The sequence below is a fragment of the Sciurus vulgaris genome (genome assembly GCF_902686455.1).
Source record: "Sciurus vulgaris genome assembly, chromosome: 1".
NCBI classification, from domain to species: domain Eukaryota; kingdom Metazoa; phylum Chordata; class Mammalia; order Rodentia; family Sciuridae; genus Sciurus; species Sciurus vulgaris.
The window spans coordinates 80,371,834-80,396,801 of record NC_136461.1 but is presented as its reverse complement, the minus strand read 5'-3'; the positions used below and the strand labels follow the sequence as shown (position 1 = coordinate 80,396,801).

The 24,968-nt window shown below is 34.1% G+C and overlaps 1 protein-coding gene across 16 annotated transcripts in view; it reads left to right on the top strand.

The window, feature by feature from the left end:
- EVI5 (ecotropic viral integration site 5) overlaps window positions 1-24,968 on the top strand; it is a 263,393-nt gene that overhangs the window by 112,105 nt on the left and 126,320 nt on the right. For 10 of the 16 annotated variants that reach the window (XM_079146331.1, XM_079146337.1, XM_079146334.1 and 7 more), the window contains 4 exons: window positions 8,653-8,713; window positions 20,434-20,487; window positions 22,303-22,335; window positions 22,902-23,048. In XM_079146331.1, the coding sequence (XP_079002457.1) occupies window positions 8,653-8,713; window positions 20,434-20,487; window positions 22,303-22,335; window positions 22,902-23,048 (295 nt within the window). Of the gene's footprint in view, window positions 1-8,652; window positions 8,714-20,433; window positions 20,488-22,302; window positions 22,336-22,901; window positions 23,049-23,566; window positions 23,986-24,968 lie in introns of those variants that run through there. The other 6 variants (XM_079146338.1, XM_079146325.1, XM_079146333.1 and 3 more) reach the window with 3 other exon arrangements.

The following is a 24,968-nucleotide window of genomic DNA, read 5'->3' as shown; positions in this document are numbered from 1 at the left end:
AGGTTTTCTTTAATTTCTTTCTTTAGTGTTCTGTAGTTCTCATTGTAGAGGTCTTTCACCTCTTTTGTTAGATGGATTCCCAAGTATTTTATTTTTTTCGAAGCTAGTGTGAATGAGGTAGTTTTCCTAACTTATCTTTCTGAAGATTCATCACTTCTGTATTAAAATGCATTGGATATATGAGCATTAATCTTATATCCTGCTACTTTACTGAATTCACTTGAGTTCAAAAAGTTTTCTGGTGGAATTTTCTGGTTTCTCTACATATGTAATCATGTCATCAGCAAATAGGGATAGTTTGAGTTCTTCTTTTCCTATTCATATCCCTTTAATTTCTTTGGTCTGTCTTAATTGCTCTGGCTAGAGTTTTGAAGACAGTGTTGAATAGAAGTGGTGAAAGAGGGCATCCCTGCCTTGTTTCAGTTTTTAGGGGGAATGCTTTCACTTTTTCACCATTTAGAATGATATTGGCCATGGGCTTAGCATAGATGGCCTTTACAATGTTAAGGAATGTTCCCACTATCCCTATTTTTTCCAGTGTTTTGAGCATGAAGGAATGCTGTATTTTATCAATTGCTTTTTCTGCATCTATCAAAATAATCATGTGATTCTTGAGTTTAAGTCTGTTGATATGGTGAATTATATTTATTGATTTCCGGATGTTGAACCAAGCTTGCATCCCTGGGATAAATCCACTTGATTGTGGTGCCGAGTTCTACAAGACCTTCAAAGAAGAACTCATTCCAATACTTCTCAAAGTATTCCAGGAAATAGAATAGGAGGGTACCCTACCAAACTCATTCTATGAAGCTAATATCACCCTCATACCCAAACCAGGAAAAGACACATCAAGGAAAGAAAATTTCAGACCAATATCCTTGATGAATATAGATGCAAAGATCCTCAACAAAAATTGGCAAACAATATACAAAAACATATTAAGAAAATCGTGCACCACAATCAAGTGGGGTTCATCCCTGGAATGCAAGGATGGTTTAACATCCGTAAATCAGTTAACGTAATCCATCATGTCAGTAGACTTAAGGATAAGAACCATATGGTTATTTCAATTGACTCAGAAAAAGCGTTCGACAAAATACAACACCACTTCATGCTCAAAACACTAGAAAAAATAGGGATAGTAGGAACATACCTGAACATTGTAAAGGCTATGTATGCTAAGCCCATGGCCAACATCATTCTAAATGGAGAAAAACTGAAACCATTCCCTTTAAAAATGGGAACAAGACAGGGATGTCCTCTTTCACCACTTTTATTCAACATCGTCCTTGAAACTCTAGCCAGAGCAATTAAGATAGACTAAAGAAATTAAAGGGATACAAATAGGAAAAGAGGAACTTAAGCTGTCAGTATTTGCTGATGACATAATTCTGTATTTAGAGGATCCAAAAACCTCCTCCAGAAAACTTCTAGACCTCATCAATGAATTCAGCAAAATAGCAGGCTATAAAATCAACACACATAAATCTAAAGCATTTTTATATGCAAGCGATTAAACATCTGAAAGGGAAATGAGGAAAACAACCCCATTTGCAATAGCCTCAAAAAAAATAAAAAACTTGGGAATCAATCTAATAAAAGAGGTGAAAGATCTCTACAATGAAAACTACAAAACATTGAAGAAAGAAATTGAGGAAGACCTTAGAAGATGGAAAGATCTCCCATGTTCCTGGATAGGCAGAACTAATATTGTCAAAATGGCCATACTACCAAAAGTGCTATACAGATTCAATGCAATCCCAATTAAAATCCCAATGATGTATCTCACAGAAGTAGAGAAAGCAATCATGAAATTCATCTGGAAGAATAAGAAACCCAGAATAGCTAAAGCAATCCTTAGCAGGAAGAATGAAACGGGGTATCGCAATACCAGAACTTCAACTATACTACAAAGCAATAGTAACAAAAACGGCATGGTATTGGCACCAAAATAGAAAGGTAGATCAATGGTACAGAATAGAGGACACAGACACAAACCCAAATAAATACAATTTTCTCATATTAGACAAATGTGCCAAAAATATGCAATGCAGAAAAGATAGCCTCTTGAACAAATGGTGCTGGGAAAACTGGAAATCCATATGCAACAGAATGAAACTAAACCCCTATCTCTCACCCTGCACAAAAATCAACTCACAGTAAATCAAGGACCTTCAAATCAGACCAGAGACCCTGCATCTTATAGAAGAAAAAGTAAGTCCAAATCTTTGACTTGTCGGCTTATGATCAGACTTCCTTAACAGGACTCCCATAGCACAAGAAATAAAAGCAAGAATCAGTAACTGGGATAGATTCAAACTAAATAGCTTTCTCTCAGCAAAGGAAACTTTATCAGTAATGTGAAGAGAGAGCCTATAGAGTGGGAGAAAATCTTTGCCACTCATACTTCAGAAAGAGCGCTAATTTCCAGAATATAAAGAATTCAAAAACCTCTACACCAAGAATACAAATAATCCAATCAACAAATGGGCTAAGGATATGAACAGACACTTCACAGAAGAAGATGTGCAAGCAATCAACAGATATATGAAAAAATGTTCACCATCTCTAGTAATAAGAGAAATACAAATCAAAACCACCCTAAGATTCCATGCCACCCCAATTAGAATGGCGATTATCAAGAACACAAGCAACAATAGGTGTTGGCGAGGATGTGGGGAAAAAGGTCCACTCATACATTGCTGGTGGGGCTGCAAATTAGTGCAGCCACTCTGGAAAGCAGTGTGGAGATTCCTCAGAAAACTTGGAATGGAACCACCATTTGACCCAGCTATCCCACTCCTTGGCCTATACCCAAAGGACTTAAAATCAGCATACTACAGAGATACAGCCACATCAATGTTCATAGCTGCTCAATTCCCAATTGCCAGACTGTGGAACCAACCTAGGTGTCCTTCAATTGATGAATGGATAAAGAAACTGTGGTATATATACACAATGGAATATTACTCAGCTATGAAGAGTAATAAAATTATGGCATTTGCAGGCAAATGGATGAAATTGGAGAATATCATGCTAAGTGAGATAAGCCAATCTCAAGAAATCAATGGACGAGTGATCTTGCTGATAAGCGGATGATGACACATAATATAGGGGGTGGGAGTGGGGCAAGAATGGCGGAAGGAAGGACTGTATAGAGGGAAAAGAGGAGTGGGAGGGGTTGGGGGGAGGAAAAAATAACAGAATGAATCAAACATCGTTACCCTATGTAAATGTATGATTACGCAAATGGTATGCTGTTACTCCATGTACAAACAGAAACAACATGTATCCCATTTGTTTACAATAAAAATAAATTTAAAACTAAATGAATTTCTTTCCAGGGGAAGTGGCAGTTCCTGTAGTTCCAGCCTCTTGGGAGACTGAAGTAGGAGTATCCCTTGAGCCTCAGATTTCAGGGCCAGACTGGGAAACATAGTGAGACCTGTCTGATTTCTTAAGTGACTGTGTTAACATTCTCGTAGAGTAGAAAGGAAGTTGGAAGTTTGCTTTATGGTTAACTTTGTTGTGCATCATTCTCTTTGTCTGCTTCCAGTGGTCTTTTTAATGCATATAGATTAGTATATTCTGATTTAAAAAAACAAAAAAAAAAGTTGTTGCTTGTGGGTATATATTGGGAGTGTTGACCCTACATTTTCTTCTAGAAGTTGCATAGTTTCTGGTCCATATCTTAGATCTTTGATCCATTTCAAGCTGGCTTTTTAAAAAATATATAATTTTTTATAAATTATATAGATGGACACAATACTTTATTTTATTTATTTATTTTTATGTGGTGCTGAGGATTGGACCCAGTGCCTCATGCATGCTAGGAAAGCACTCTGTCATTGAGGTACAGCTCCAGCCCTCAAGCTGACTTTTGTGAAGGGTCAGAGATAAGGGTCTGTTCTCGTTTTCTCCTTATGGATAACCAGTTTTCCCTGCACCATTTGTTAACAATTCTATCTTTTTCTCCAGTGTATGTTTTTGGCACCTTTGTCAAGGATCAGATAACTTTATCTGTATGAGGTTGTTTTTGTGTCTTTTACTATGTTCCTAGGTCTGTGTGTGTGTTTTCATTCTCGTATCATGCAGTTTTTGTTACTATAGTTCTCTAGAGTAATTTGAAATCAGGTGTTGTGATGCCTCCAACACTGCTTTTTTTATGTTTTTGGCTGAAATTTGCTTTGGTTATTCTGAATCTTTTATTCTTCCAAATGATTTTAGAACTGTTTTTTCTAGGTCTGTGAAGAACATCATTGATATATTGGTGGGAATTGCATTGAATCTCTATATTGCTTTTGGTAGCATGGTCATTTTAACAATACTTAATTGTGCCTATCCAAAACCAGAAAATATTTCTATCTTTTTGTGTCTTCTTCATTTTCTTTCTTCATTGTTCTATAGTTTTCACTGTGGAGGTCTTTCACTCCTTTGTTTAGATTTAGTCCGAGGGGTTTTTGTTTGTTTTTGAGGCTACTGTAAATGAGATTGTTTTCCTACTTTCTTTCTCATCAAGTCATTATTGGTGTATAGAAAAGCTGTCTGTTTCTGTATGTTGATTTTGTAACTTGCTGCTTTGCTGAATTCGTGTATTAGCTCTAAAAGTTTAGAGATTTTTGGATTTCCTAAGTACAGGATCATATCATCTGTGAATGCTGATCATTTGACCTCTTCTTTTCCTATATATATATATCTTTTGTTTTCTTCTCTTGCCTGATTGGTCTTGCTGGAATTTCTAGTACTATATTAAGTTGAAGATGTGAGAGTGGACATCCTTGTGTTTTTCAGGATTTTAAAGGGAATGCTTTCAGGTTTCCCCCATTCACTGTGATGTTATATTTGGGTTTTTTGTATACACCCTTTATGATATTGAGGTAAGTTCTTTCTGTGCACAGTTTTTTTAGTGTTTTTAATGTAGAGGCACTGCATTTTGTCAAAGACTTTCTCTGCACCTGTTGAGATGACTGTGATTTTTTTGTCCTTCTGTTTTAGTGATGAATTACATTTATTGATTTGCATATGTTAAACCATCCTTACAACCCTGAATAAAACCAACTGGATCTTGATTTACGGTACTTTTAATATGTTGTTGAATACAATTTTATTAAGGATTTTTGCATCTAAGTTCATCAGGATATTGGTCTGAACATTTCCATCCTTGATATGTCCTTAATCTGGTTTTGGTATGAGATACTAGCCTCATAGAATGAATTTGGAAGTGTTCCATTCCTATTTCATGGAGTAACTTGAGGAGTTGACATTAGTTGTTCGTTACCAGTCTGGTAGAATTCAGCTTGAGAATTCTTCATGGAAGGCTTTTTATTACTGCTTATATCTCATTGCTAGTTTCTCATCTGTTTATGTTTTCCATGTCTTCTTGATTCAGTTTTTCCAGGTCATATGTGTCCAGAATTGTATCCAGGTGTTCCAGTTTTTTGGAGTTAAGTTTTCAAAATAATCCCTAATGATCCTTTGGATTTCTCTGGTGTCTATGATTTCTCCTTTTTCATTTCTAATTTTATTAATTTGGATCTTCTCTTTTTTTTTCTTTTGGTTAATTTGGCTTAATGTTTATTAATCTTCTTTGTCTTATCAAAGAATTAACTCTTTGTTTCATTGATCCTTTGTATTTTTTTTTTTTTTTTATTCTCAAGTTCATTGATTTTGGCTCTGATCTTAATTATTTCCTTCCTTCTGCTGGTTTTGAAACTGATTTTTTGTTGTTGTTGTTGTTTGTTTGTTTGTTTGTTGTTGTAGTTGTAGATGGACAGCATGACTTTATTTTATTTTTCTAATGCAGTGCTAAGAATCGAACCCAGTGCTTCACACATGCTAGGCAAGTGCTTTGCCACTGAGCTTCAGCTCTAGACCCGATTCTTGTTTTTCAGGGGACTTGAAATACATCATTAGGTTGTTTATGTGGGATCTTTCTGATTATGTTTTGTAACCTCTGATTGTTTTTTGTAAATCTTTGAAATTTAGTATGAACTAATGGATAGTCTGAAATAGTGTAACTCCACTAGTGGCACAATCCAAATCCACATTTTAAAAGGACCACTTGGGTGGTAGTGTGCAGAAAAGACTAAAGAACAGTTATGTTAATAATTTAGGCACGCTACAATGAAGCCCTGAAAAACATTCTTAGTGAAGGGGAAACAAAGTAACTTCACAGTGGAGAAACCTGAAAGGCATCACCTCAGTCAGCTGATCCAGGTCAATATCAATATTGATAGTCTGTTGAGAGTTTGTTCCCTTTTAACATGTGATAAAAATGGCATTTAGTTTGTAGTCTTCCCAAAGTCCCATAACCCCAGTGTAGTCATGAAGAAAAGGACAAGAAATATTCCACATATACCTAACCAGCTCCTCAAAACTGTGAAACTCATCTAAAACAAGGAAATTCTCAGCTAAACTGGGCATGCTGGCTCATGCCTATAATCCCAGCAATTTGGGAGGCTATGGCAGGCGGGTTGCAAGTTTGGAGAGTAGCCTTGACACTTAGACCCTATCTCAAAAAATAAAAAGGGCTTGGGGGGATAGAGAAAGCATTGTTTGAACAATTTTGGTGGCTGGATTGAGAAGTAGGGTTATGTGATGACTCATAGTGTTTTGTTTTAGGTGATTGAGTAACAATGACATTTTCACATGATACACAACAATCAACTCTTTCAAAGTAGTTGTTTTCAAAGCTATATGCTTATTTCCACAGTGCAGTAATTGTTCAAAATGTTTTGCATCTCCTGGAATCTTTTATAAATTCTTTTTCAGTAAAATATTCCTTTAATGAGAGACATAGAGTTGTAGCAGTCAAGGGTGTGTGACCTTAGGCAAATTTTTATTTCTCAGCATGAGTGTAAAAACCTATAACAAGTTGCCGTTAGCTAACTAAAATGATGCATATAATAAGTAAATAGGTTTTTGTCCTTTAAGGAAGATTTTGATCTTCGAAACACTTTAAATTACTCGATTCCTTATCTGGTTAATATTTGCAGTAATTGTTTGAGAGCCAGATAAAAAAAATTAATTTGATGGGATTAATTTTTGGAAATATATATATTTTTTAAATGAAGATTGAATCCGGGGTTGCTTTACCACTGAACTACGTCCTCGGATCTTCTAATTTTTAAATTTTGAGACAGAGTCTTGCTAAGTTGCTGATGCTGGCCTTGAACTTGCAATCCTTCTGATTTAGCCTCCTGAGTTTCTGAGATTACAGGCATGAACCACCATGAGTTATATATTGGCCTATAAAATTTTTGTAAAGATAATTTTAGAATTATAGTAGAGTTGGTAAAATACCTTAGTGGTGTATTTGTCATGCTTTACTCTCCTTTAGTCAGTGACAGTTCTTTAGTCTTTTTCTAGAGAAAGGGTCTCTGTAAGTTGCCCAAACTGGCCTCGAACTTGGGATCCTGCTGCCTCAGCTTCCCAAGTAGCTGGGATTACAGTTCTTTTCCTGTCTTTCATAACCTTAATACTTCTGAAAAGAGCTTGTCATTTGTTTTGTAGAAGTCCTTCAATTCGGGTTTGTTTGATGATATTTTTACTTGGGGTGTATGCATTACTAGGAGGAAACCCACAGAGGCATTGTGCCCTTCTTAGTACATCTTCACAAGGAACCATACTCAGTTTGTATTACTGTGATTTTAACCTTTATCAGTTAGCTCAAGTGCTGTCTGCCAGGATTCTGTACCATGAATTTACTATGTTCCTTTAGTAATTACTAAATATTTTGAGAAACACAATTTAAGACTAAGTGTAAACTTTGCTCCACTGGTATTTCTTGCCTGTGGCAGTTATTATTGTGACATTCTAATGACAAATTTTATATTTGCCTCAATCCTTCTACATTTTTTAAAAATATATTTTAGTTGTAGACACAATGCCTTTATTTTCATGTGGTGCTGAGGATCAAACACAGGGCCTCACATGGCTAGGCAAGTGCTGTACCACTGAGCTATAACCCCAGTCCCCCTTCTACATTTTTAATTGGAATTCTTCTGTAAAAAAGAATTGCTCCTTTTCCCTTACCATAAATTTTTAAGTCAGAGCTATTGTTAGAACTTTTTGAACAGTACAGGTGTTTTTTAATTTGAGGGGAATTGATAGCTGGTTCTTTCATAGGTTTAGGGATAAGTAGAATTTATCAACTTAGTTCTGTGTTCGTGCTTTATGTACTTTACTTTTTAAACTTTACTTTTATATGGCTCTAATTTTTGTCATTTGTAAAGTAATTATTGGTTTATTTGTGTATTTATTTATTTTTGTACCAGGGTTTGAACCCAGGAGTGTTTAACCACTGAGTCACATCTCCAGCCCTTTTTAAACAATCTTTTATTTTGAGATAGGGTCTCATTAAGTTGCTTAGGGTCTCTCTAAATTGCTGAGACTGGCTTTGAACTTGCAGTCCTCCTTCCTGACCCTTCTGAGCCACTGGGATTATAGGTATGTGCCACTGACCCTGATTGAAGTGATTCTTTGTAAATACCCATGTAACTTTTCTCATGATGTTACTCATATCACGATCTCAAATTACAGCCCAAGGAAAGCTAACATTTTATTTTATGTTAGTATGTATTTTAAAATTTTATCAAAACTTTTGAATGAAAACATAACTTTAATTAACTTTTTTTATTTTCTTCTTCTTAGGCTTGAAAAGGAATACACTACAATAAAAACTAAAGAAATGGAAGAGCAAGTTGAAATTAAAGTAAGAATTTCAGAGCTTTTTTAAGTGCTGAAGACAAATCGAAGTCAATTACTTAGCAATAGACATTAGGTTATATTGATGTATTGTTACCATCTGCAGTAAATTTAGCAATGAAGTTTTTATTTATTGATCGTCGTCCTAGGTTATAGTTAAAAATAGACATTTCCTAAAGTAGGATCATGTAACTAAAGTGGCTTTCTTCTAGTGTGACAAAGAGTAGCCCTTCCTTTTTCCTAGACATCTCGGTGATTCCTCAGGAGAGAACAGCTCCATGAGGAAGATAATTACATTCCATTTAAGCATAATTGTAAAAGTGGCATGAAAAATAATCTGTAATACATTATGCTCAGCTAACAGGAACATAATGTAAAGACAAACTAGAACAAATCTTGACAGTAGAACTAATTATGACTATCTTAAAGTGCAGCAAGCTTTGACCAATGAATTTCTTCTCTAAGCAAGGTGATACTTTTGAACTACTTCCCTCCAAGATAACAAGATCAATTTTCGAGTTAAAGGACATATGAATAACCTTATACACACTCTAATGTTCTTATTTGTACTTTCTGTAAGCTTAGGAGGGTCTTAATTGGGGGTATTTGTCATAATTGGAACTTTCACTTTGAAAAACTTTGATGGTTTTTATCTTTTTTTTTTTTTTTAAAGTCCTGGGGGTTGAATCCAGGGGTGCTGAGTCATGTTCCAGCCCTTTTCACTTTTTATTTTGAAACAGGATCTCACTAAACATAGGGCCTCACTGAATTGATGAGGCTGGCCTCAAACTTGTGATCCTACTGCCTGAGCCTCCTGAGCCACTGGGATTATAGATATGTGCCATAATGCCCAGTGGTGGCTTTTATCTTGATACTACAGTAAGGGGATGATGAGTGGGAGCATCAGTTGCATACTGTGATCCAGTATGTAATCCCCCCACCCCCAAAATATAAAAGGTAAAAAAGTAAAACAACTTTTACTGGGTGACTTTTCTCTCTCTCTCTCCCTCTTTCTTTCTCTCCTTCTTTCTTTCTTTATTCCTTTCTCTTTCTTTATTTTTCTCTTTCTTTCTTTCCTCTCTCTCTCTCTTTTTACTCCCTCCCTCTTTCTTTCCCTCCCTCCCTCCCACAGGGACACTCACCACTGAGCCACATCCCCAGCCCTATTTTATATTTTATTTAGAGACAGGGCCTCACTGAGTTGCCTAGGGCCTTGCTAAGTTGCTGAGGCTGGCTTTGAACTCAAGATCCTCCTGCCCGGCCTCCTGAGCTGCTGGGATTACAAGTGTATGCCACCATTCCTGGCTTTTTTTCTTTATTGAATGAGTTTTGTTTTTGTTTTTTTTTTTAACAGAAAAATAAACTTTAATCTACAAAAAATGTTAGATTATACAGTGCAAAACAATGTTCTTAGTTTTCATACTGATGGGAAGATTCCTACTAAATGGAAAAAAAAGCATGAAATTATATTCATAAATATAGTACTCTGTCTCAAAACATTTCACATGATTATTCACAATACTAATATAATGATACAAGAATCAGTCATTCTTTTTTTGGGTACTGGGGATTGAACCCAGGGGTGTTTAACCCCTGAGTCACATCCCCAGCCCTTTTTATGTTTTATTTAGAGACAGGGTCTTACTAAGTTGCCTAGAGCCTCTCTAAATTGCTGAGGCTGGCTTTGAACTCACAATCCTCCTGCCTCAGCCTCTGAGCTGGTGGGACTACAGGTGTGTACCACCACACCCGGCAAATCAGTCATTCTTGAGGTTAAATGTAACAGTAATGAGAGAAATGCAAAATCTAACAGAAGTTATATCAGAGCATCAATTAAAATGCTAATTTGTTACTAAGTATAGACAAAATGACAAAATGTACTTACGTAGTAATTTTAAATGTTACCTTAATGATACACAATAAGCATAGTAAATGCCAATTATCTGTATGCATATCTACAAACTTCAGACTTCAGAATACAACTTTACCACCCACATATTAACGTAGTATTGTTTAATTTGAAGATATATATATATTAAAGATTGTCCAATGTATCAGTTTAAAGGGGCATTTAATATATAGTGAAAGTTAGGGCATAGTGAAAAGAATAATTGAAAAATAAACATTTGAGACCTCCCAGGACAAGTAACTGGTGGAGTTTCTCATCCTCAAACTGTGTTACAGTAAGGGTGTTGCTTACTGTATATAAGTAGCTATATATCTTTGAACAAATTACCTCTCTACTGAGTCTCAGTTGCTTCAAATGGATTTTTTTTTTTAACTTTATGTTTGGATGTGTCTGTTTTTGACTTGGACCTGGCAAGACATCAGATGATCCACCTGTGTACAATTCCTTGAACCTTGCTCTAAAATACTTCTCCCATCCCACAGGTCTCTTTACAAGGGAATGGATTCTGTTCAACTCTTTTTGTCTTCAGTTCTCCTCAAAAGCAGTCACTTCTGTTTTCTTGAACTCTTTCTTTCCTTCTTTTTCTGGGTGACTTATTTGCACTTCTATCACCTATTTCCTACCATTTGGAAACTGATAGTTCTACATTTTTCATAGAGAAAAGACCCTATGGATGTGTTTGTCTTGTATCACCCCCCTCACCCTTGTTACTGTCACCCAGCTGCTGCTCTACCATTTGCTTCTCTTTTAGGTACCATGAATAAAGTTAATATTAAATATTAAATCATACTCTGCCGTTTGGCCTACTGAAAAGTAAAAAGTACATCCTCCTGATGAATGGGGAGAGTATGGGTTATCGCATACCATGAATATTTGAACTACAAATCAAGAATCTGAGGATGGAGAAGCATTCTGTATGGTTCACCATACTGTTATTGGGGGAAAAAGATCACAGTTCTATGAAAAAATCTTTGCTCTTGAAAAATTTTCTTATAAAATCAAGTCATGTTAACATAGAAACACCAAATAGCATTTTCAGAAAAAAAGATCCTTAGCAGATGTTAGCCTATATTTGTAGGTTTTTTTTTTTTTTTTAAATGTGCTTTTTGAGGGGGGAGAGTTATAGTTCATAATGCCCTCACAAAATACTTCTGACTAAAGTACTCCATGTGTCTCAGGCAAATGGCATAAAATTGTTTATAGAAAAAAATTTGGGGAAAAAAGAGTTAAAAATGTTAGTGGAACATATCCAGTAAATAAAATATGTTGGTTTTAGAGGCAGTCTTTTTTTTTTTTTTTTTTTTAATAGTCTTTTACATGGCTCTTTCTTACTCCTGTTTCGTCTTCATGTCTTTATCTATTTCTCCAACCCACTAAAGGACAAAGCTTTTTTTTTTTTTTTTTTTTTTTTTTTTTTTTTTTTTTTTTGGTGGTACTGGGGATTGAACACAGGGCCTTGTGCTTGCAAGGCAAGCACTCTACCCGCTGAGCTATCTCCCCAGCCCCAAGGACAAAGCTTTAACAGTTATTGAGTGTACCTATTTCTTTACTTTCAAGTTTGTCTGATTTTTGACTTGGACTCAACCACAGTCATGATCATATGACCACCTTATTCATTAACCATGTTTAATTGAGCCTTACTATAATATGTCACTTCTTATTCATACCCCCTCCTTCCTCTGCACGTGCCTTTTATGAGGGAATGTATATGTTAGACTAGTGCATTCTTTTTTTGGTGGGAGGGCATATTGGGGATTGAACTCAGGAGCACTTAACCACTGAGCCACATCCCCAGCCCTATTTTGTATTTTATTTAGAAACAGGGTCTCACTGAGTTGCTTAGGGCCTCACTAAGTTGCTGAGGCTTGCTTTGAACCCGAGATTCTCCTGCCTCAGCCTCCCCAGCCACTGAGATTACATGTGTGTCCTACCACACCTGGCTAGACTAGTGCTTTCTTGAGGATTTTTTTTCTTTGTGGCGATGGGGGTCCAGGGCCTTAAAACTTGTGATTTTTTTTGCCTTGGTCCTTCTCAGAAGCATCCATTCTTTACTGTAAGCAAGTGGTGTGATCATGAAATTTTAATATGGATGTGTAAAAATCGGTCTAGGATGATATGAAGTTCTTGTTCTTGTTTCTTTTTTTTTTTTTTAATATATATTGTGGATGGACACAATACCCTGCGGTGCCTCATGCATGCTAGGCAAGCACTCTACCACTGAGCCACAACCCCATCACCCTGTTTTTGTTTTTTTAGCAGCACCAGGGACAAACCTAGGACCTCATGCATGTTAAGGAAGCTCTGTACCACAGAGCTATATCCTCAGTCCTCCTGTTGTTTTTCATTAAATATTAATCACAGTTCTAAGACCTGTGGTTGGCAACTTTTTATTCTAAGAATTCTATCAATCAGTGTGTTCTTTGGTCAGGATATGAGTTTTAAGAGATTTTTTTTCAGCCCCCTTCTTTAAAAGTGTTATAACAAGGTTTTGATACATAGGAAATCATACATTTTACTGTGTGAATATATTATGAATAGAAATACCTTTATCAGTATCTTCTCATCTATTGCTGTTCTTTCACCTGACTGAGAGGAGGGAAGAAATACTAAAATTCTAGTTTATGTTAGGGTAACCCACAGGGGTGGGGAGGGTTGGGAAAAATAGAGTTAGTGAAGGGAGGGGGAGGGGTATGGGGTAGGAATGATAGTAGAGTGAAACAGACATTATTAACTCATGTACATATATGACTGCATGACCAATGTGATCCTGCAGTATGTATAATCAGAAAAATGAGAGATTATACTCCATTTATGTATGATCTGTCAAAATGTATAAATGCATTCTACTGTCATGTACAGCTAATTAAAGCAAATAAAATAAAAATTTTAAAAATATCTTTATTCTCAAAGACAGACTGATAAATTGATTTTCATATTTAAATTTGTGCTTTGGGACAGAGATTTATGATCCCTCAAATGAGAGGTTCAAATTAGACATTCTGACTGGTTTTTAATAAAAGTTTAATATTTTTTATTGATTCAAAAATTAGGAAATATTTCAGTTATGCTGAAAGCCAGAGAATGATATAAAAACACTGTCATGTCCACTATGTGGCCCAGAAAAGAAAACATATTAAGTTGTCCAGAAATTATATTTAATAGTCAATGTCAGGTATTAGTAGAATTTAAGCTCATATTTAACACAATATATTATGGCTCATTTATGTGTATTATCTCACCATAGTTTTTAATATTTTTATGAAAGGGTTCTTAATTTTTTTGAAGAAACTAAGCTTCAATAAACTCAACTAATAAGCCAGTGGTCACATTGCTAGTAAACAGTGAAAGGCAGGGATTCTGGTAACTTATTCTAAGGCCCATGTGTGTTCTTAAACATATACACTGTACTGCTTTTCAAGAGACTTTGATATATTTATGATATAAAAAAGATTTGAGTGCCCATTTTTCTGTGACCTTACAAACTTTTCATTAAAAAATGAGGCACTAATTAAAAAAAAAAAAACTATAAATAGCAGAAAGATCAATATAGTGTAGCAAATGGAATGTGGGAGGGAATCTGGGAAGGAATGGTGTCGTAGTACTGGGGACTGAATTAGAGCAAATTATATTTTATAATTTTATAATTATGTCAAAATGAATCTCAATGTTATGTATAACTAAAAAGAATCAATAAGAAAATAATGTTAAGAGAGTGGAGGGAAAAAAGAGAAAGATTGGCCATGTGCAGTGGCCCACCCGTAATCCCAGCTATTCAGGAGACTGAGGCAGGAGGATTGCAAGTTTGAGGCCAATCAGGGCAACTTAGTGAGAGACACTGGCTCAAAATTAAAAAAAAAAAAAAATTAAAAAGGACTGGGGACATAGCTCAGTGGTAGATTGCTATCTAACACGCATGAAATACTGGGTTCAATACCCATACCTAAAAATAAAGAATGAATATAAAATATTCAATGGAGGCAGAATAGAATAATTTATTGAGTCATTCATTTAATGGATAGTTTATAGATCTTACCACATGCTTAAGCACTGTTGTGAGCACTCGAGATGTAGTTATGAAATAGACCAATTCCTGCCCTTGTGGAGCTTTCATTCTAGTGTGGAAATCAGACAAACAGAACAGTAAATTATATAGTATTTTAGATGGTTAGTGTTAAGGAAAGAAAAGTATTTTCAGGAAAGGGAATATAAAATGGTAGTATTTGGGTTGAAAATTTAGAAAACTTGAACAGGTAACTTTAATGACCTGAAGGAGGTGACACAGATAGCTATGTGGGTGGCTATCTGGAAGAAAGGCAGAACCTGAATAAGAGTGTGCTTGAAGAGCTATGCGGATGGGACAGCATCATGATGAGAAAAGGGATGGGTGAGGTAGAGCAGATTGTAAGTAAGGTAGTGGCGTTGATAATGATAATGACTTCAAATTTTATCCAGGTGAGATGAAAGCCATTTGGGGGTTTTCAGTAGAGGAGAAGATCTGACCTAACTTTTCATTGGACCTGTCTTGCTGCTACATTGAGAATAAATTGCAGAAGGTGAAAACAGAAGCGGGGAGATTAACTGGAAGGCTGGTGAGATGAGGCAGGCAAAAGATGGTGGTGGGACTGGGTCTCTAGCTCAGTGGTAGAGCACTTGCCTAGCACATGTGAGGCACTGGGTTCAAACTTTAGCACCATATAAAAATAAATTAATAAAGATATAATAAGATGATGGAGGCTTAGACTGAGGTGTTAAGAAGTAATTGGATTCTGAATAGATTTTAAAGATAAAGCTGACAAATTGAATGTAGAGATGTGAAAGAGAGCAAGGAGTCAAATTTTTCGACCTGAGCAATTAGAAACCTTGCTACCTGAGATGGAAAGGATTATAATTGGATCTGGGTTAGTGAGAATGCCAAGAGTCCAGCTTTGGGTATTTTAGGAAGAAGATGCCTAGGAAATGTCTAAGTAGCCAAGTAGATCTGAAATTAAGACAGCCTCAAAACATAAATTTGGCAATTATTGGCAAGATGAAGTATTTAGAGCATTAAGAATGGATGAGCTTACTTGTCAAATGAGTGTGGATAAAACAAAGAAGAGAGTTCAAGAATTGAGCACAGAGTAAGCCTAATAATGGTTAAGAAGAGAAGGATCCTTGAGAGTTGCAAAGTAGGAGAAAACCAGGTAAGTGTAAAGACCTAGAAGCCAAGAGAAAGTGTTTCAGGAAGAGAGGATTCACTGTGTTAAATGCTAAAAATAGTTATGAGATGAGAATGGAGAATGACCATTGGGTTTAACAGCCTGACAATAAATTGGAAAAGAGCAGAGAGGTAGTGGGCACTAAAACCTGACTGGCATAGAAGTAGAAAAATCGGGGTTATTTTTTTCAAGGAATTTGCTGTCAAGAGGAGAGAAGTGGAAAAGTAGCCAGATAAAAGTTGTAATATTTGGTTTTGTTTTTTAAGTGGGAAAAAGAACTACATGCTGTTAGGATGACAGGTAAGAAAAATTAATGGTTATGAATGGATAGTGGTAATTGCTGGAGTTGGGAGGTTATGAGATTGAGTGCAAGGTAGGAGATTAACTTGGTATACTAGGATGGATAATTAATACGTAATAACAGGAACTACATTAAAATGTGGGCAGAAATGTAGGTAAGATGTGGGGTGAAATTCTCTTCTGATTGCTTCAGTTTTTTCAGTGAAATCATAAGATTATCAGCTGAATGACAATGGGGTGGAGTGTTGCTGGTTTAAAGGACTCTGAATAAGTATGAAATAGTAATCTGAAATGGTGTGAGAAGGAATGTACTAAGGAAATTTCTACTGCTCGAAAGCATTTGAGTTCAACTGAATTTAGTGATTGCTAATTTAAATAAACATCCTGATTTCCCTTTGGTCAGACATGCCACTATAGGTACAGACATTGTTTTCAGCGAGTTAATCCAGACTAGTGGCTTCACAGGCAAATACACAGCTAAGGGGGAGAGGCTCAAGGGAGTGTGTATAATGATTGGAAATGAAGTTTTGTTTAGAGGGGAAGAGACTACATCAGGGATTGAGGGACAATAAAATGATGTCAGGATCACTGGATTGTTCTAATATAAAAAGGAGGATTATTGGGGTTGAGTTACTTTATAATGTGAAGAAGCTGAAAAGAATGGGAGATGATCTTTAAAGAGTGGGTTGTTTGAGAGCTGGGGTTGTGGCTCAGTGGTAGCATGCTCGCCTAGCACATGTGACCCGGGGTTCAATCCTCAGCACCACGTAAAAAATATATATATATGTAAAATATGTATATTTTTTAAAAAGTGGGTTGTTTGAAACTGAGATTCCCATGTTTGAAGATATTTAGGTTATTTTCACTTTTCATTATCAAAAATAATACTCATAGTTAGCATCTTCATATATAGTTTTTTGACACCTTATGTTTTCTATAGCTAGTTGTCAAAAGTAGCATCTTGAATTATGGGATACTAGCATTTTTAAGACTTTTGATGTGTACTAAGTAAATTTCCTAAAGAATATTCCCAGGGTGTATTGTTTTTGGTAGTGAGTTTCCATTTCACTACTACTTTACTAATATTGATTCTTGTCCTTAGTCCCATTTTTTTCTTTTCTAGTTTGGTAAGTCAAAAAAGTTTTTTTTTTTCCCCAAATATAAGAAATATGTATTTTTACATAGCCACATCTAGTGATCTTTCTTTTAGTAGTTTCCACTTTAAAGTTTACAAAACACTCTATTCTAGAAAGTGTGCCAAAGATTAATAATAAGTCAAACAAGTGGTAGATTTTACTTACTATATATCTGCAATAAATAGTTTGAAAATGTATTGGAAATAGAAACCTCATTTAAAATAAGAATGAAATTAAAGTAGCATATCTAGGAATAATCTAAATGTAAAATATGATAAACCCTAAGAAACTCCAAAAACTTTACACAGATATTTTTAAATGAGGACTAGAGAGACGAAAATAATTTTGTTATTTAAAGATGTGATTTTTTTCACAACAAAATACTTATTAACAAACCTAGTTGAATTTAATTCCTTATAAAATTTCAGAGCAATAAAAAGAGACATCCAAAGAAAAACTTAAAAAAACAGACAAAAGTAGTAAAATAATACTCATGCCTAACTTTGAAAATATTGTGAGCAGTGCTCATGATTGATGTTTGGCTTAAGGTGTTGTGCTGTCTCATTCAATTTTTCCAATATCCTTGTAGGTTTTATTACTCTAATTTTCTAGATGAGAAAATGGAGGTTCTAAGACATTGGAGGTCCTGAGACATTGACATTTGTAAATTTTAATTGTAGAAAGAGAATTTGAACCTAAATCTGCCTAACTTCAAAACTCAGTATATATTTTTAATACTTTTATAATAGTTATACTGCATGATAGTTATACATAGTAGTTGGGTTCATTTTGACATAATCATACATGCACAGAATTTAATTTGCTCTATTTCAGTTCCCTCCTCCTTTCCCCTATCCCTTTTCTTTTCCCTAGTTCCTTTCTTTTACTATAGATAACTCAGTATCGTAACTACTTTAATGTACTAGTAGCTGGATTTTGGGGAGAATAAATAAAAGAACATGAGAATGGGAGAGGGCTAGGGTGTGGCTCATGAACGAGCACTTGCTCAGCATGTGTGAGGCCCTGGGTTCAAATCTTAGTACCACTTAGGGGTGGGAGGAGAATGGGGGAAATTAGCTAGGAATAGTGGTGCATGCCTGTCATCCTAGTGACTGCAGTCTGAGGCAGGAGGATCACAAAGTAGCAAGACTATCCCAAATTTTTAAAAAAGGGCTGAGGAGGTAGTATAGTGGTAGAGCATCCCTGGATTTGATCCCTAGTACCAAAAAGAAAGGGAAAATTACCTCTACCAGATATTATAAATCACTGTAAAGCTGTAAATACTGTGAACCCAAGTCTAAAAGAAAAGATGGTTAACACTTGAAATTTAAAAGTGATTCTGAAATGGTCTTCCTCCATGAAGTAGATGTCACACAAAAGGGGATGCAGTAATTTATTTAAGAGGTGTTAAGGGTTAGGGATTGTAGCTCAGTGAAAAGTGCTTGCATAGCAGGTATGAGGCCCCAGGTTCAAACCCTAGCACTACAGTCAATCATTCAAAACATTAAACAAGACAAAGTGGTGTTTAAACATTTAGTTAGGTATTAGATTTTAATTCTAGTAAAAAGATTTCAGAAAATTTAAAGGGAATGGGAGAAGGAAATCCAGGTGAATATTTTTATCTTTAAATTTTATTTTAGCATCATTTCTGTTGTAAATAATTATTTACTTGTCTAGTTGAAACTTAATTTTATAAATTCTTTTAGGAGAAACAAAATGTTTCCTTTGTTGATAAAATATGATTGAGAACCTTTTTGGTTCTTTGTTTGGTTTCTGTTGACTTTCCAAACTTCCAGGCATGGTGGTGCATAACTGTAGTCCCAGAGACTTGCTTGTGTCAAAGTTGGGAGACTTAAGGCAGGAGGATCACAAATTTGAGGCCAACCTCTGCAACTTAGTGAGATCCTGTTTCAAAAAAATAAGAAGTACTGTGAATGTGGCTTGGTAGTAGAGAGCCTCTGGGTTCAATCCCAAGTACCAAAAACAAAACAAAAAAACCCAGTGTTTATTAATTGATTATGTAGTCTATTTAGCACATGGAAGGAATAGCCATGAAATCTGAAAGGATTTCTACTTCTCAGGCTGTTATTTTGTATTCTGAGGTCATACATAATGTCCATTTCAAATCATCTAGATATGTTTTGGTGTATAGAACAAGAAAATAATTTGCATAGTATCTTTGTAATATTCCAATTTGTGATATATTTAAGATATAAAAATTTATAGTCTCTTATTTCCCTGAAGTAAGACTTCATTTATTATATAAACTATATTTAAATCTTTACTGGGAAAATAGCAGATTCAATTGTTGAAAATATTTTCCAAGGAGGAATTTTTAGCAGAAATTTAGAAGAAGATAGGGTTGGAAGAAGGCTGGGTTGAGCTCTATGGAACAAATTGATACAGAAAGGTAAATGGGGTTTGGAAATTCAGGGATGGCAAAATGAAGGGGTAACATAAAGAGGATTCAAAACTGAAGGAATAATTTATATAGGGAATTGATAAGAAATTATAATGGTAGAATATACAAAAAGATGATATTTTAAAATGTAGGGTGATTTGGATTTAATACCCGAAAGTAATTCTGACAACTTTTAGGTAGTCATTGAACAATTAGGTAAAGTTTTCGTTATTGTTTTTTTAAATCTGTTTTTTCTTAAACTTTGAAACAGTACTCATAGTTTCTAATTTTTTTTAAGTAGAAGATAACTCATGATAAATCATTTTATGTTTTCAAATGTAAGAAATTTTGTAACTTGGTATCTATAATATAAATGGAGATTTGTCTAATCGAAACTGACAAATTGAAGTTTCTTATTCATTCACCTGACATTTAAATACTGATTATGTGAATAGGCTTTGAAGGAGATAAGCAGGTTAGAAACTTTTCCATCTAATGGGGATATTATAACATTTATATTTATCCTTTTAAATATAGAAAAGAGAAGGATTATTTATATACTGTAGTGTATATATACAGTTCAATCAGCTGGAATGAAAGATAAAATTATTCCTTTGTCATGTATTTCTTAGTTGGAGCCTTTAATGGTCCAACATCTGATAATGTAACCATTTCTTATACTCTTCTTATTTATAAAAGGTGGCATGTTTTTAGGACTTGATTTAGGAATCTTTTTTCCTCTCTAGAATGCTTGCAAGCAAAATTTTGTTTTTTCTTTTTTGGCAGAGGTTACGCACAGAAAATAGACTTTTAAAACAACGCATTGAAACATTAGAAAAAGTAAGTAAGTAACTGTTATAAATTTCTGTTGAATGCTTTTAGTATTTTTCCATATATTTAAAATAAATTCTCAAAAAATTTGGCACATGTATCTTCTTAAGTTGTGGTATTGACTGTTAACTTGCCTAACTTGCTGGTTAGCCACATAGCTAGTTATTAATAAAAAATTGATTGATACAAATTGCTGACCTTTCATATTCAAGGTTTTAACTTGGGTTATAATTAGATTGATATTGATGTCATTCGTTTTCTTTATATATAACCTCTAAAAAATATGTTCATCTAGACTCTAGTTGAGAATCATTCTGATACTACTTTTTAAAGATGAGTTCAAATGTTGTCCTAGCTTTCCTGACAAATGTCAAGTGTGGCAATAATTTCTTTAAGGTCTAGGATTACTTTACATCTGGTCAGAGTCATTAAAATTCTCATTCCTTTGTTTTCTCTATATAAAAATTCACTGTGATATTGATTTTCAGTACAAGGGAGTTGTGTGTAAACTTTAGTAGTTAGAATTATTTTGATATCCACTCATTACCTCTTCTGTTTCATATAAAATAATAGGCATATGTGGAAATTTTGCATAATTTTTCATATTGTGCTTTTGATGTACCTTTTGTAGTTGTGTTTCTGATACTGTAAGAATGAATGGACTAATAAGAGCATAATATAGGAATTTTGCTTTATTAAAAGAAAAACATCATCTGAATTCACAAACTTTTTTGATGCTCTTTTTACAAAACTAGAGATAAGAGTAAGTAGGTTTATAAATATTCCTAATAATATTGTCAAGTATCTGTAAAATCTTCCTGAAAGTCTATAGTTAAATATGCAAGAAAGAAATAACTGGGAAAGGGATGATTTACAGTGTTTCTTTTATTTTTAAAGAAAAGATGATTTCATATTAAGTGTCAGTGTAGAAAGATGTATGTTTATTACATGTCTATGGTATAATAATTGCAGATACCTTATGTTAAGTAAAATACAGCTTTTCTGTATTGTCTCTAATTGTATTAGAGTTGCTTTGAGTATATTTCTACTTTTTGGTGATGCCACATGAATGTTGAGCTCAATTGTTTTTTTCTCCTCCCCCATCTCCTAAATCTGATTTAGAGTAAGATACACAACTTCCTAGGTGTTTTCTTTTGTTTTTGTTTTTATTTTTGTCTTTGGAGTGAGACATTTTCACAGAGAAAGCAAGCATTCTTACCTTCTTGAACCTTCAGAATGATAAAGATGCTGTAGGAAATTGTCAAGTTTGGATTTTGCTTCTAGAAAATTAAGTACCTTTTTTTACTGGCTTAAAGGGCCTAGAGGTGTCAGTTAGCACTTAGATTTCTCAAATACTTACATATCAGTTCAATTCTGTAAAAAAAGTTCCCTTGCTCATTATTACTAGTGTTTATTAAATTGAGATGATTGATTTCATATGCCATATTTTCCTTGCTTTGTTTCTTTGGATGTTACTATGGCACAAATTGCTATCACACTTTATATTTGCTTACTCAAATTCCTTCTCCCTTTCATACATGTAGTTTGATAATATGGTTAAAATTAAAGATGTAAAAAGGTAAGCTTTCAAGAGAAGATTTTTACTTGCCTCAGGTAATGAAAAACCACTTAAATTTGTTTGTTTTCTTCTTAGAAACATGGTTTTCTATAGTCCTTGTTTTGAAAGTTTTAAATTTTAAGTGTCCTTTTTAATTAGCAATGAAAAGCAGATGGAATTTGAGTACATTTGTTTCTTCTTATTCCTAATTTTATCACTTTTATTTCCTTTCTCTTATATTTCTATCTGAATTTTTCCTTTTGTAGGAAAGTGCTTCCTTGGCAGATAGATTGATACAGGTATAGTTTTTTTGTGTTTTTTTTTTTTTTTTTTTAAAGCAGTTTCTCTAACTCTACTTCTAAGGAAAGTCCTAAACTCAGAAATGTATATTTTAATGCATGCAATTTTACATGCATTTTTCTAGAAGTAATTTTTTGGGTGGTATGTGGGCATAAATTTAATTTTTAATAACATCTGGTTCACTCAAATATGTACCTATTGCACGTTGTAAAGCTAACCTTATTTTTTAAAGTACTATTTATTTCAAATGGCAATCTGTAGATTCTGTGAAATTAACCACTGTTTGTTGAAAATTTTAGTCCTGCATGTACAACTCAGTAATATTGCATGAATTTTTATTGACTTAAAGAATCGTTCTTAAGATTGTCAATTAATTTTTCATTTAGTTACCAAAAATTTGCTGGAGCAATAATAAGCTGCTAGTTAATAATTAACTAGGCTGTTCTCTTCTGAGGTGATTTTTTTTTTTTTTAACATGTGAAAGTAAATAACTAAACCTCACAAAGGCAGTCTTTCTTGAATCTATCCTAAATTGCTTTACACACAAAAAAATTATGTCCCTAAGGGACAAGTGACAAGAGCCCAGGAGGCTGAGGAAAACTACCTCATAAAACGGGAGTTGGCCACCATCAAACAGCAGAGTGATGAGGCCAGTGCTAAGCTGGAGCAAGCTGAAAATACCATCAGGAAGCTCCAGCACCAACAACAATGGGTAAGGAGTCTGGTAGTGCCTTTTATCACCTTTCTCATCCCTTTCCCTTTAAACCAAAAAAAATTTTTTTTGAAGCACAACTCTGTGCTCTTGTTTTAAATAATTTTGTTTTCTACTTTAATTGAAGTCTTAAATTATTCCATTTTATGTTCTGTAATATTTAGGGGTCTTACTGTGGCCTAAAGACTCCTTTTATAGTTTTTCCCCACCACTTACAGTTTTGTTAGAAATAGGTAATAATTTCTTTCCGTACATTATAAGTCATAGAAAATAAGCAGTGTATCTCATATTTGCTTGTTAGGTTTTATAAATCTGTTTGACAATAGGTAATCCTGACTGCAGCAAGATTTTATTCACTGTGCAGATATAGTATTATTCACATGTAGAATATATGTATTCATCTCTTTTAAAACTTTAAGAATGTTTTAGTTTAAATTTTATGATATTCTGTAGCTTGGACTTCCTACATCAAGATATGGAATTATGAGTTAAGACATATGTCTACATTTTTTCAACAGGAGAAAAGTTGTGAAGATGAAGAAAAGTAATCCTTTAAAATTAGTGTTAACTAACCTAGGGTTCTAAATAACTGCTTAAATAACTGCTGATTATTTAGCAACAATTTTCCATTCCCAAATTCAGATTAGGATTATCTTAATAAAAAATAGGAAGATTTGAAAGAAAAGCCAACTGTCTCTCTGAAAAGATATTCTCATTTTAGTTTTCTCTTTTCAAGTAGAAACCTAGAACTCTACAAGCCTGAAAGGCAAATGGAATGACTGCAAAATTAGACATCACTTTTATTCAGTGAAATAAAGAAACAACATCATCATTTAGGTACAGAATTCAGAAAAAAATTGGTAATCGAAAGAGCCATAAACATGTATGTCTTCTATTATGTTACTGAAGAAAAATGAGAGTGATGAAATAATAATTCTATTTTGTTTAAAATAATATTCCTATTTTGTTCTACCTTTATATGAAATATCAGTAATATCAAAGCATGAAAATAGAATTGTTAAATCATGTTGGGAATTAAACTGACATGATTTATTAGTACAATATGATTTGTTTAGAAGGAAAGATAAGCATTATGCTTATATGTAGCATGAACTAATCTCTTAATATGTTAGAATCATGAATTAAATTTTTTGCGTTGCTTCCAGTTATTGAAGCCTTATAGGTCGATGTGCATCAAAAGGATATAAGGTTGTTTTATAAGAAAAAGTTTACTGGGCAGGCAAAAATTATGAGAATGTACTGAGACTTTTTACAAAGTGCTAATAAGTGTAATGAAAAGAACCTCTTGTGTTCTTTTTGAAGGAAAATTGACCTACTTTGTGGAGCCAAAATAAAACAAAAAGGAAATATATCTCTATTTTGAATGTTTTTATTTTTTCCCTAAGAAGATGATCTCTTAAACTCAAATAAGCTGTAAAAACAGAAGCATAAAGCAGTAGTGTGCAGAATAAATGAAAAATAGTGAAAGCCTTGTTAAGTTTCCAATTTTAAGTTGTATATCCTAGATATCAAAATGACTTGCAGAATGATCAAAGAAATATTATCTTTAAATGAGTTTTAGAAAATAGGAAATACTATAGATTTCAAGGTGGACAAATACATTTCTTACAGAAGATAATCAAGATTAAATATCTGAAAAAAGTATCCGGGGTCCTTGATGATGCTTCATGAAAAAATTACTAGAACATCTATCTTGTGAACAATTAGATAACTGACTCAACAAAAGCCAATATGCTGTGTATGTCATAACAGAGTAACATTATATCTGAAATAAATGAAAACTGAACCACAAATACATTTTTACAAGTTGACGGATTTTCTCAGGACTGTTTCTCATCAAGGTAGAGAAATTAAGATGAAAGTAGCTCGTGGCATAGGGGATTATATTGAGACTATTGA